The sequence below is a fragment of the Staurois parvus genome, unplaced genomic scaffold (genome assembly GCF_062004578.1).
Source record: "Staurois parvus isolate SC_StPar_1 unplaced genomic scaffold, SC_StPar_1.0 ptg000548l, whole genome shotgun sequence".
Taxonomy (NCBI): Eukaryota; Metazoa; Chordata; class Amphibia; order Anura; family Ranidae; genus Staurois; species Staurois parvus.
The window spans coordinates 5,493,081-5,505,424 of NW_028318344.1; the positions used below are offsets into that span (position 1 = coordinate 5,493,081).

Here is a 12,344-nt window from a genome sequence, read left to right on the forward strand (position 1 = left end):
CATTAGACATGATTTTCCTTTGGAAGTATCTCACCAAAAATTACATTTATGTTGCGGGTGATGTTAAAAATCTGACTTGTAACTTAGTGTCTTAGTGCAGAAAATCAATAAGCCAATCACACAGGCAAGAAATGACATTTTCGGGGTGGTGTTCTGTACACCGTCTGTGTACAAAACACCTCCAGGTAGACATTGTATTTTATAGAAAATTACAGTGCTGCAGATTTTTTAATAACAATTCATTACAGTATGAGTTGTGTATCAATTGTATACACTATATTAATTTTTTTGCTTAGTTTGCTATTTTTTCCCCACAGACGTGGAGTTACCTTTTAAGCAAAGTCATTTTGTGCATTCCTATCAAACTGTTTGCCAAACAAAGAAATTATGTCTGCTTTGGCAATCAGAAAATGTCTCTGAGCTTTCATATACTTTGCCTACATGTAGAAAAATAAGATGGACAGAAGACCTTTTGCTTTGGCATCTACAGATCTGCAGTCACATGTGGTTTGAGTGAAATATCTCTGCAAGCGATACAGAGACATAGCAGGATCACTCTATCAGTATGCACGTCTGTGCAGCAGAGAAAGGCAGTCCTGTCCTGCCTTAAATTAAGGAAATATAATGGCTTGAAAGCCCACTGTATTACTACAACAAACAGGCCTACAAAGCAATAAAAAAATAATCAAATAATATCTGAAAATATTAAAAAAAAGTATCTAAAAAAAATAAGGAAACGAAATTTAAACTTAAAATTAGTAGTGAAGATTGTCTTTCAGCACTATCAAAGCTCAGGCTTCTGCCCTTTCTTTCTTGTTTAACTGCCTCCCGCCCACCATATAAGGTAGTGACGGGTGCAAGGCGGTTCTCTTGTTCTGGGAGGACTTCATATGATGTCTTCCCATTCTAACCGTGCATGCATGGCTCTGGGAGCGCGCAGCGCGGCGATCGGTGGTGCACTGTGTCCCTCGGACACAGCGGATCTCCGATCAACGGAAAGAACCGAAGATGTCGGCTCAGTCATGTGATCAGCTGTGTCCAATCACAGCTGATCACATGTAAATACGGAAATGCCCGTTATCGGCATTTCTCTCCTCATGAGTTGTCAAGCTGACAGCTCGAGAGGAGAGCCTGTAATCGGCTTTACTCAGAGGGGACATCTACATTGATCATCAGGGCACTGATGATCAGTGTGTCCTGATGATCTGCGTAGCCCCAGCAGTTCCACTTGTCAGTGTCCATCAGTGCCAGCTGTCAGTGCCTATCAATGCCACCTGCCAGTGCCCATCAGTGCCACATCAATGCCAACTATCAGTGCCTACCAGTGCACATCAATGCCACATATCAGTACCCATCTGAGCTGCCTTTCAGTGTTACGTACCAGTGCCAGTCAGTGCCACCTATCATGCCAGTCAGTGCTACCCATCAGTGCTGCCAATCAGTGCCAGTCAGTGCTGCCTATAAGTACCCGTCAGTGCCGCCTAACAGTGCCAGTCAGTGCCACCCAACAATGCCAGTCAGTGTCATCTAACAGTGCCACCTATCAGTGCCAGTCAGTGCCGTCTATTATTGCCATATATGAGTGTTGCCTTTCAGTGCCCATCAGTGATGCCTATCAATGCCCATCAGTGCCACCTACCAGTGCCTTCTCATCAGTGCCACCTATCAGTGTTCATCAGTGCAGCCTATCAGTGCCCATCACTGCAGCCTAATTAGCACACATCAGTGAAGGAAAAAAATCACTTATTTACAAAATTTTATAACAAAAACTAAGAGAAAAAATTTTTTTTCCAAATTTTCAGTGGTTTTTGGTTTGTTTAGCAAAAAATAAAAAACCTAGAGGTGACTAAATACCACCAAAAAAAAGCTCTATCTGTCTCAAAAAAATTATAAAAATTTCATATAGATACAGTGTTGCATGACCACGCAATTGTCATTCAAAGTGTTAGTGCTGAAAGCTGAAAATTGGCCTAGGCAGGAAGGGGGTATACGTGCCTGGTAGGCGAGTGGTTAAAGAACTTATGACCCTCCCTTTAATAGCTTTTTTTTGTGTAACAGATCAGCAGTAAAGCAGATCTGCTGCTACCTGTGGTTCTGTTAGCAATGTCCCCCTCCTTAATTTCTAAAGCAAGCTTTTTTCTATAACTGGGAGGTATAGACATCGCCTACAGGATAGGAAAGAAAACCATGTGTCAAGAGGATTTCTGGTTTGCATCATCACCTCTGCAAGACCAGTGTCTGATTTGGTGGCCTTATCTTTCTATGAACCCATTGTTTAATTTCTGTTTAAAAGTGATGTTTAAGATGTGCTTATTTTTTAGCAGGGCAGGGATGGTCTTACAAGGAAAAAATTAAAATAAAATTAAAACAATTAAAAAGATATTAATTATAAACTTAAATCTTTAAAGACAAAATGATGTTTAAAAAGAAAACAATTCTACCCCAGTGTGCAGAACCTCTGCCTTTCTCTTTAGGCCTGACTGTCTCTTTAAGTGGTACTTTGGTACACATAACTTTACGGCACAAATAGGCATTTTACTTGAGTCGATAATAAGTGTCAAACTAAAGGGTGGAGGGGTGACCATCCTATGGCCATAAGTTTTCCCCCTGCAGATATGCCTCCTGTGTGGGGGATCCAGCAACCATCAAGAAATGCAGCAAAGTGGCTGCTATGTGCCCTTGAGGGAGACTGCATGCCATCTTCTGTCTCATGGAGGTGCTGCTTCCACCAAGCTTTAGGTGCATAACTATGTGTTCCTCAAGTATGTGTCAGTCAACTGCTCCTACTTTTACCACGTTAAGTTGCAGGCAGGGGCAGTAGACCACAATGGTGCTTTTGGCAGCAGATACAGTAAAACTTAGGGCTCACTCCGCAGAGCTCTATTGTTTTTCTACCTATTCAAGTGCTTGTGCACTGTTTTGAAGCTAGCCAATCCCTACCAAACACATACCTAAAGTCTATATTTTAAATATTTTTGGAATAACTGAAGACACAGGAATGGGAGGAGATGTAAAACAAGATATGCAGCGCTAATAAAGCTAATAAGAACAAATGGAAAATCAGAACATGAATTGCACAATAACATAAGTAAAAAAACTCAGTCCATATTGCATGGTGAGATAAAGTGATAGGTGCAATTGTCCAAGTAATGCATGGTCAGAGATAATCGTGACTCTTGTGATCTCGTAATTGTACAAATAATGCACTAACCAGATAGCGCATAAAATGCGCATGGAGCAATTAAGACCCGCTCCTGGTGCTCTGGACTTGTGATATTAGGAGGATGTCATCTGCAGGTTGGCCACCAGATGTCATCAATCCAGGTATATTCATAAGTCATCCACCAGAAAAATCATCAGCAGGGGAGGGGGTAATCACACATCACTCCAAACCAGCAGGAACCTTCAAAAGCGGGCTCCCATGCAATAGATGAGACCCAGAGAAGCTTCTAACAGTGTAGTATATCTTTAATAAGCAAAACTTACAGCATGTACAGATAATGGATAAACTTACATCCAGAATAAGATCTGGCCACCAGGGTGTCAGTCAGGATAGCCTTGTGGTATGAGTACACAGGTCAGGGGCACCTCCCTAACGCGTTTTGTGTAAATAACACTTCCTCAGAGGGATTCACCTAGTTGTCCTGGCTCTCCCAGTCTCCCAGACTCGCTGAGCCTCCTCAATCCTCTCAGCCTGATGGACAGGGAATCTCTCCTCCAGCATGGAGTGCTGCCTCTTGGTAGGAGCACACCTGTTACCTAATCAGAGCCCTGAGCTATACCCACATCTATCATTAAAAGGGCTGTTCAAAACTGGCCACGCACTCTGCAGGTCTTAAGTGGGACCTGGACAATGGATTTGAAGATTTCTTCCCTCACAAAACATTTAATCTCCAAAATATAGAGGGGATCTGGGGAAAGCTGCAAAAACTGTGTTATCCATTCATAACCAATACTCCAGAATCCTGTACTCTGCATACCTGCGAACCCTGTGTCCTTTCTAAAACCATTTTTACAGTGGCAGGGCCTCGCTCTGCCACACTGTGAAGCATAGTTCTTTCTTGGTTTGGCATTCTAATGCTTTTGAATCTTGAAAAAATGGACACCTTCATAATAATGTATAAATTGTTAACCAGTTATACAGTGCAATTAAGCACATGAAACATATAAGCAGTCTACAAAATTCTCTTTCAAAAGCAAGTTGAATGTAGGCTTGGGCTATTCAGGTATTGTGTTAATGGAAAATTGATTTAACACTTTTCTGATCAAAACCTGTGTTCTCACACTATCTTTTAACAGACATCTAGTAAACCATGTCCATTTATCTAAATCTACACCCATTAAGCTACAATCAATTTTAACCATGCAACATTTAGGCATGCCTGTTTCTCATCTCAGGCAATTGGGAGGTATGAATTGAAATTGGCATTCCTCTACTTTTTTTTATGAAAGTGCATTTAATGTTAGGCTGACAATCACTGTGCAAAGAAATATAGCTTTGACAGGCTGAGAGTTCTGACCCTCCTTTCCCAATCCAAATGCTTCTATGTTGAGAATTTCAGGGTAATAATATTAACCAGATTCAGCTACTTGTGTTAATTGAATTTAAAATATTATTCAACTTGTTTTTTATACACAAATGTATGGACTGGTGTTTTAAATAATTTTCTTAAGTTTAGGTTTAACAAACAAGGCAGGACCTCCCCCCAAAAGATCCTGTGCATGCTACTGCTGTTAACCTCATCCCCAAAGCTTTGTTTTAAATGTTTCAGTGGAACACATGCAGCAATAATTATAGTAACAAATGAAATTGATGGTGTTGTATACTCCAATGTGATTTCAGAATCACAGCATGGGGCTAATGCATTTTAAAGCTTAAAATTAGAAAAGTCTTAGAAAAGCTGAACCCTATATATATAGCAATATAGAGTTGTCGCCTTCCATGTGGTTCCCCTTGTCATGCCATTTTCAAGTATAGAAAAACACTGGTATAGCACCTTATGCAAGATCTATTTTTATTATTCATGTTGTTCAAATCAATCACGTCATCCAGTATAATGTAAATCCTTATCAATCACGAGGTCCAATGATCCAATAAATCCATCATCAATCATGAAGACCTGACAATGCTTACTCACCACACTGTTGTCACTAAATGACAGATCCCTGGCACTGTTGTAATGTAAACACAGCACCAACAACCCCAGGTAAAGTCATTGACCAAATATGTATTGTCACTTTTAAAGGACAACATTTACTTTTCTGTAACACCAAATGCTGCTTTAAAGTGGTTGCAAATGTATTTTTTAAATAACAAACAGGTTTATACTTATCTGTTCTGTGCACAGAGTGGCCCCTAAACATCTCTTCTTGTGTCGCCTGCTCGCACCCCTGGCTCCTCCCCAGCTTTCTACTGGCTTTGATTGACACCAGCAGGAACTAATGGATCCCACTGCCTCATCAAAGGAAGTAAGAGAAGAGAACACCTGAAGACTGGCACAGCTCTGGATCAAATCAGGGCTCAGGAAAGTAAAAGGGGGGAGGGAGGAGGAGGGGTATTGATACCTAAAAAACTTTTACCTTAATGAAAGGAATACATTAAGGTAAAAAATGTTTAGGCTTTATAAGCACTTTAAGGCATTCCTCAAGCATTTTAAGGATTTGTGTATTCTGTCACAGTCAGGGGTCAGGTTCAGAGGCCAGTAGCTATAGCAGTAGAGAGGCTCCCACCAACCAGCTGAATACATGCAGCAGCAGGTCAACCTGGTGGATGACATGGGCTTACCCAAGGTCAGCAGCACAAACTGGTGTTCACCAAAGTTCCTGATGGTGGAGATGGGCTTTTGCTGCTTGTTAGTAACAGGCAGCGGTTCTCTGGAACACCTCACCAGGAGCTGAGCATGCCGGGGTCTAGTAGCAGATATAGCAGGAAGGGGTCAAGCAAAAGTGTAGTCAGTAAACAAACCAAAGGTAGTTAACACATGGTCACAGGTTGGGATTAAGCAGAAGTGTAGTCAGCAAGGAACAAGCCAAAGGTCAGTAATGAGTGGCAGCAAAAACACAGATGGCAGAAGAAGTGACAAGAGTGAGATATTGGCTGGAGAGAACACAATAATCTGCCAAATAGGAAGTGCAAAGACATGGCTTTAGTAGGAATTTCATTGAAGGAACAAGGAGTTAAGCAAGTTACAAGGCAGGATTGTCCAATGAATCCAACAGATTGCAGTCCACCACATCAGGTAGCTCAGCAAGAAGAGACATTTCCAGACACAACAGAGGTTTCAGGTTCAGACCCGGACCCTGACAATTCAATGTTGCCCACCTGAAAAGACCCTCTCCCCACTAACCTGTATTGTAAAAATCTTTTTTGCATTGGTTCATGTCCCCCATGACAGTGCCCAGCTTTCCATGCTCTTTTTCAACAATAGTTTTCACATTAGCCTTGAAAATTGCCAAAAAACCCCAATATTCAGCTCCTTTAGACTTTAGTGGTGTCCGGCGAGAAGTTCAAGGTTTATGGAATTTACATTGGCTTTTCCAAACCCAACTTGAACCAAACTCAGTCAAGTTAGCTCATCCCTAGTGTTAACGTGTGTTACATTAAGGCTGTCTGATTAAAAACAAAAAGGCTGCCCAACACATCCCAGTGCAACCAAAACCATACCTGACCTACTGTTAACACAGTGTATTTGTAATGAACCCAGGCTTGAACCCCAGGTTTAGTGTTAAGCTATTGTCAACCATGTATTAAAGTCTGTGACGCATTGGTGAATTATATATTTTTTTATTTTCTGATAATCTGTAAAAACTTCAAGATGGAGGCTAACATAATAGGGTAAAGCAGACCATTCCAAAGAGTGTGCTAAGCTCCAGAGCAAGTTTGTTACTGTGAAGTGTTTTAAAGGCGCAGCATATTATCTTGAATATTTTTTTCAGGTTTATGACTCAGACATTGTGACAAAGGTTAGTAGTTTATTTCATTCTATTTTAGAATGCTGGTTTTGATTTTTCTTGCTCTCATTCATAGACTCACACAATAGGCCATGCTTTATTTATATAGTTGAATTTTTTATCTGGAATGGCTATTTTCTGTTTGTCTGCATTTCTATTAAAATGGTAGCAAAGTCATTCTTTATACTTTTACCTACAGGTTAGCTTATAATAAAACATACCTGTAAAATGAATAACTCCTAATCGTGCACCGTTTAAGAGATATTCTAGTGATTGGCAGCCAGTGACATCACCGGCGCATTCGCTCTGAAGGAACAACATACCTGTGCAGTTCCTTAAGAGCTGTGTGCTGTGACCGTAGCTCCCGTGCACATGCGCAGCTGTGACACCATCGCGTCTTCAGCCATTCAAGTGACCGCAACCCGGGAACCCATAAGGAAGACCAGGTGAAGGTGGAAGCCTCTGCAGTGGTGACAGTGCACCGCTGGAAGGCTTCATTATAAGGTAAGTCTTTTAAAATACGCTAGTATGCGATACATACTAGCACATTATGACATTACCTTTCAGGGGAAAATCTTCTTTTTCTATTTTTAGGTTTACTATCGCTTTAATGTATTCCTGTGCACCAGATGGTTTTGAGTGCCTTACTGACCTCTTTGGCACACAAATTGTTAATGCATATTCAGTATTCCAAAAATAAACCTGGTTTTACTTTTAAGTGACTAGTTAATATCAGATGATTATCATTTTACCATAGCTTTTATCAGTCATGCTCACATCAGATTATAATTGCATGCATAATAATATATAGACATATTCTTTAGAAGAAGGCTTGCATTTACAGTAAAGGGGATAGCGTCAGTGAATTCACACAATACTCACATCTGCTTGTGGTCCTTTACCGGCACCAGGGCATTCAAAGGTGACAAATTCATGGCATCTTTTATGAACTACAAAGCTGCAAACTGAAAAGAAAAATAAAATAAATTCTTCAGAAGAGTTAAGACAGCAAAAAAATAATTAGGAGAAGATATTGAAATACCATTTTACAGAGACATAACAAGGCTTTCAGGACCATAAAGCAATAATGAGTTGCAGCTTCCTAGGGTGTGATGACATCACCATGCTTTGTGTAATGATGGTATTAAAATTAAGTGATGTCACCACAGATTACATCACCACATACAGTATGAAATTACAGCTTCTGTTACGGATCAGCTCTAGCTGAAATCTTTTTTTTTCTTTCTTTTCTTTACTTTTTTTTTTAATACAATAAGAAATGTTCAAACCTCCTATCGGTTTTCTTTTTTGCTACCTGTTACTTAATAACGAGAATTCCCTTGACTCTAGGTTACAGAAGAATAAAACAAGAAGTGAGAAATGATCTCTGTGAAAAGAGGAAATCCCCTCTGACTCTTTCTAGTTATCACCAGAACGGGTGTCCCCACCCCTCACCTTCTGTTGTGTTGACAATATAACCTTTTCTAATTACTGTCAGTTTTTCTTCCAGTTGTTACCAATAGAGTTGAGCAAATATACCCGGGTTAGATTCACCAAGGTTTTGGCGAATCCGGTTTGAAATTTGGCAATCCCCAATTTAGTGGCAAATGCTATTAATATCTATGATGGCCCATATTACAATGAATAAATTCTGGGCTAGAGCTAAAGGCAATCTACTATCAAAAAAAGGCACAAGAAGCTGGGCACTGTCGTGAGGAATATGCAACAAAGCAAAAAAATTGTAAAAAAGGGCCATACGATGGGGGGTGAATCTTTTCAGGCAACTTTAAGGATAACTATAAAAATACAAAAATCCTTTAACCGCTTCCCGACTGCTCTATAGCAGAACTACCGCTACAGTGCAGCAGGGCTGCGCAAAATCACGTATATATATATATAATTTTGCATTTCTGGGTAGGGGGCGCACACCATTGGCGGCTACAGCTGTCCATCACCAGGTCTCAGAAATAGATTCCCTGCTGGCACCCAGCGATCACTGAGGAACACTGACAGGGTAGAGATCTGTATGTAAACAATACAGATCTCTCCCGTCAGCACCAGCATGCTGCTTTGTATTGCTCTGCATAGAAAATAGTTAAAAATATTGTTTTTATTTTTCAAAATTGTCAGGCTTTCTTTTACAATACCCTGCTTTATTATTACTATCATTATTAACTAGATTTATATAGCGGCAACAATATAAAGGGAGAAGGTACAATTGCAATACAAAAAGTCCTTGACTTACGATTGAGATCCTTTCCAGGAGAATGTTCTTAAATTGGATTTGTTCGTAAGTCCGACAAAGTGAGTTATACACTTTTGACACAAATATACAATGTAAAACATTAAAAAAAAAACACACACACAAAAATACTGTAAATAAACTATTTTTATTTTTACAGTTACCGTAACCACTTACCCTCCTGAGGATTTACCCCCCTTCCTGACTAGGCCATTTTTTGCGTTACGGCGCTGCGTTACTTTAACTGACAATTGCACGGTCATGCAATGCTGCACCCAAATTAAATTTACATCCTTTTTCCCCACAAATTAAACTTTATTTTAGTGGTATTTGATCACCTATGCGGTTTTTATTTTTGCACTATAAAAAAAGACTGACAATTTTGAGAAAAAAACAATATTTTTGACTTTTTGCTATTAAACATATCCAGTAAAAAATTTTTAAAAATCTAATTTTGTCATAAATTTAGGCCAAAATGTATTCTGCTACATGTCTTTGCTAAAAAAAATCCCAATACGTGTAAATTAATTGGTTTACGTGAAAGTTATAGCGTTTACAAATGATATAGATACTGGAATTATTTCTTTTTCACTAATATTGGTGACGATCAGCGACTTATAGCGGGACTGCAGCAGGCATTCTGAAACTGGGGGGAACTGATTTGGTGTCACTGACAACCCCAGTCACACCAATACAGCAATCAGTGCTAAAAAAAAAAGCACTGACACTGTACTAATGGCACTGGGCAGGAAGGGGTTTATATGAGAGGTGATCAAAGGGTTAACTGTGTGCTAGGAGTGTTTTACTAGGGGGTAGTGTGTTGGTGCTTCACTGTAAGCACACTGCTCTGGATGGTTGTGCTGTGCACAGCCGTCCAAAGTAGTGTACCTGAGCCGACAGAGAGGAGGACTGTTAGTAAACAAAGCAGCCCTCCTCCCCATTAGAGATCCTTGATAATCACCAAGCGCCGGTGGGTAATCACTGGCCGGGACCCGGTGATTGACAGCCACAAATGGCAGCGCGGGTAGGATACGCGCTCGACTCATGCGTGCCCCCTACCCGGAGATGCAAAATCACATATATACATGATTTTGCACACCCCTGTCGCCCTGTAGCAGTATATCTGCTATAGGGCGATGGGGAAGCAGTTAAAATGGTGGTACAGTACAACTGTAAATAAAATATTTTTTACTTTAACAGTTACCTTAAAATTGTGGTACAGTACAGTACTTCAACTGGCATATAGTGGAAGAGAGTTACTAACTGGAGGATGGAGGGTAGGTGGGAGATGGTGGAGCTGAAGGATCATCAGCAATAGGAGATGGAGGGCAAGATAGAATTTGGCCCACACCTGATGTTGACAGAGGTGAAGGATCATCAGCAACAAGAGTTGGAGGGAAAGATGGAATTTGGTCCACACCTGATGTTGTTGAAGATGAAGGATCATCAGCAATTGGAGATGGAGGGCAAGATGAAATTTGGCCCACACCTGATGTTGATGGAGCTGAAGGATCATCAGCAATAGGAGATGAAGGGTAAGATGGAATTTGGCCCACACCTGATGTTGACGGATCTGAAGGATCATCAGCAATAGGAAATGGAGGGCAAGATGATATTTGGCCCACACTTGATGTTGACGGAGCTGAAGGATCATCGGTAATAGGAGATGGAGGGCAAGATGGAATTTGGCCTACACCTGATGTTGTTGGAGCTGAAGGATCATCAGCAATAGGAGATGGAGGGCAAGATGGAATTTCACTCACAGCTGATGTTGATGTCATAGGTTTTTTGATGGATTCAATTCTATCTGCCCCTTGGAAAAAATGATCCAGTGGTGTCTGAGTAGCAGCTCTTTTTTTCTCATCATAGATGATTCTGTAGCACTGGATGGCATTCTGAACGGCTGCTGCAACCTTTGTGTATCATGCTACGTTGAGATCCTGTGCCTCAAAAACTAACAGTGCCTCTTCAAGTACAGAAAATCCCTTTGCCATTTCCTGTGTTGTTAATCTGTGTTTGGTTCTTCAGTTACATCTTCCTCATGTCTCTCTTCGTCTTTTCGCTGGGCCTCTAATTCCATCAGGTCCTCATTATCCATTATTCCATTATTAGTAAGCTCCTCACGTTGCACAGCAAGGAGTTCAATGAAGCTGTCCTCTTGCAGATCTAGCTCCAGCTTTGTACTAAGGGTCACTAAGCTGTTGAATACCTTTTTGTACTCCTTACCCATCTTCTCAAATTCATGAACTTCATGGACAAACTGCAGGCAAAGATTCTTCCAAACCCCATTCATGGTGACAACCGAAACCTCACACCAAGCAAAGCTGATGTTTTTTATGGCCTTGTTGATGTTATAGTCCTTCCAAAATTGTCGCATGGTTGTTCCTGTTTCATCAATAGCCTTCACTGCCTGACAAAAAGTGTGACGTAAATAATATTTCTTGAAAATCGCAATAGCTCATTGGTCCATAGGTTGGATGAGCGTCGTAGTGTTCAGTGGCAGATGCACTACTATGATGTTGGGATGAAAGTCATCCATGAATTGGGGGTGACCTGGTGCATTTTCAAACAGCAAAAGAATGTTGAATGGGATATCTTTCTCCAAACAATATTTCTCTATCTCTGGGATAAAGTGGTGGAAAAACCAGTCCTGGAAAATGGCCTATGTAACCCATACTTTTGAGTTACTCTTCCACACAACAGGTAGAGAGCCCTTGGCTATGTTTTTGAGGGCTCTTGGGTTCTCTGAATGGTAAACTAAGATAGGCTTTAGGTTCATATCACCGGATGCTTTGCCACCAAACAACAGAGTAAGTCTGTCCTTTGCTGCTTTGAAGCCTGGCATCATCTTTACCTCTTTACTGATGTAACTTCGTTCTGGCATCCTCATCCAGTACAGTCCTGTCTGATCGACAATAAACATCTGTTGGGGTAAATAAGCACCTTCATCAATAATTTCTCTAAGTCTTGCTGGAAATTCTTGGGCAGCTATGGTATCTGCACTCACAGCCTCACCACTTACTTTTACGTTGTGAAGGTTGGCTCTAGCCTTGAATCTGTTAAACCATCCATGGCTGGCAGTAAAATATGCACACTGTTCACCCTGTTTTTTCTTCAAGTCTTTAAACAAGCTTTTAGCTTTTTCTTGAAT

The 12,344-nt window shown here is 40.6% G+C and overlaps 1 protein-coding gene across 2 annotated transcripts in view; it reads right to left on the minus strand.

The window, feature by feature from the left end:
- The window catches only part of PRKCG (protein kinase C gamma), a 470,455-nt gene that overhangs the window by 256,308 nt on the left and 201,803 nt on the right, over nt 1-12,344 (minus strand). For both annotated transcript variants that reach the window (XM_089690977.1, XM_089690976.1), the window contains exon 3: nt 7,834-7,916. In XM_089690977.1, the coding sequence (XP_089547103.1) occupies nt 7,834-7,916 (83 nt within the window). The remainder of the gene's footprint in view (nt 1-7,833; nt 7,917-12,344) is intronic.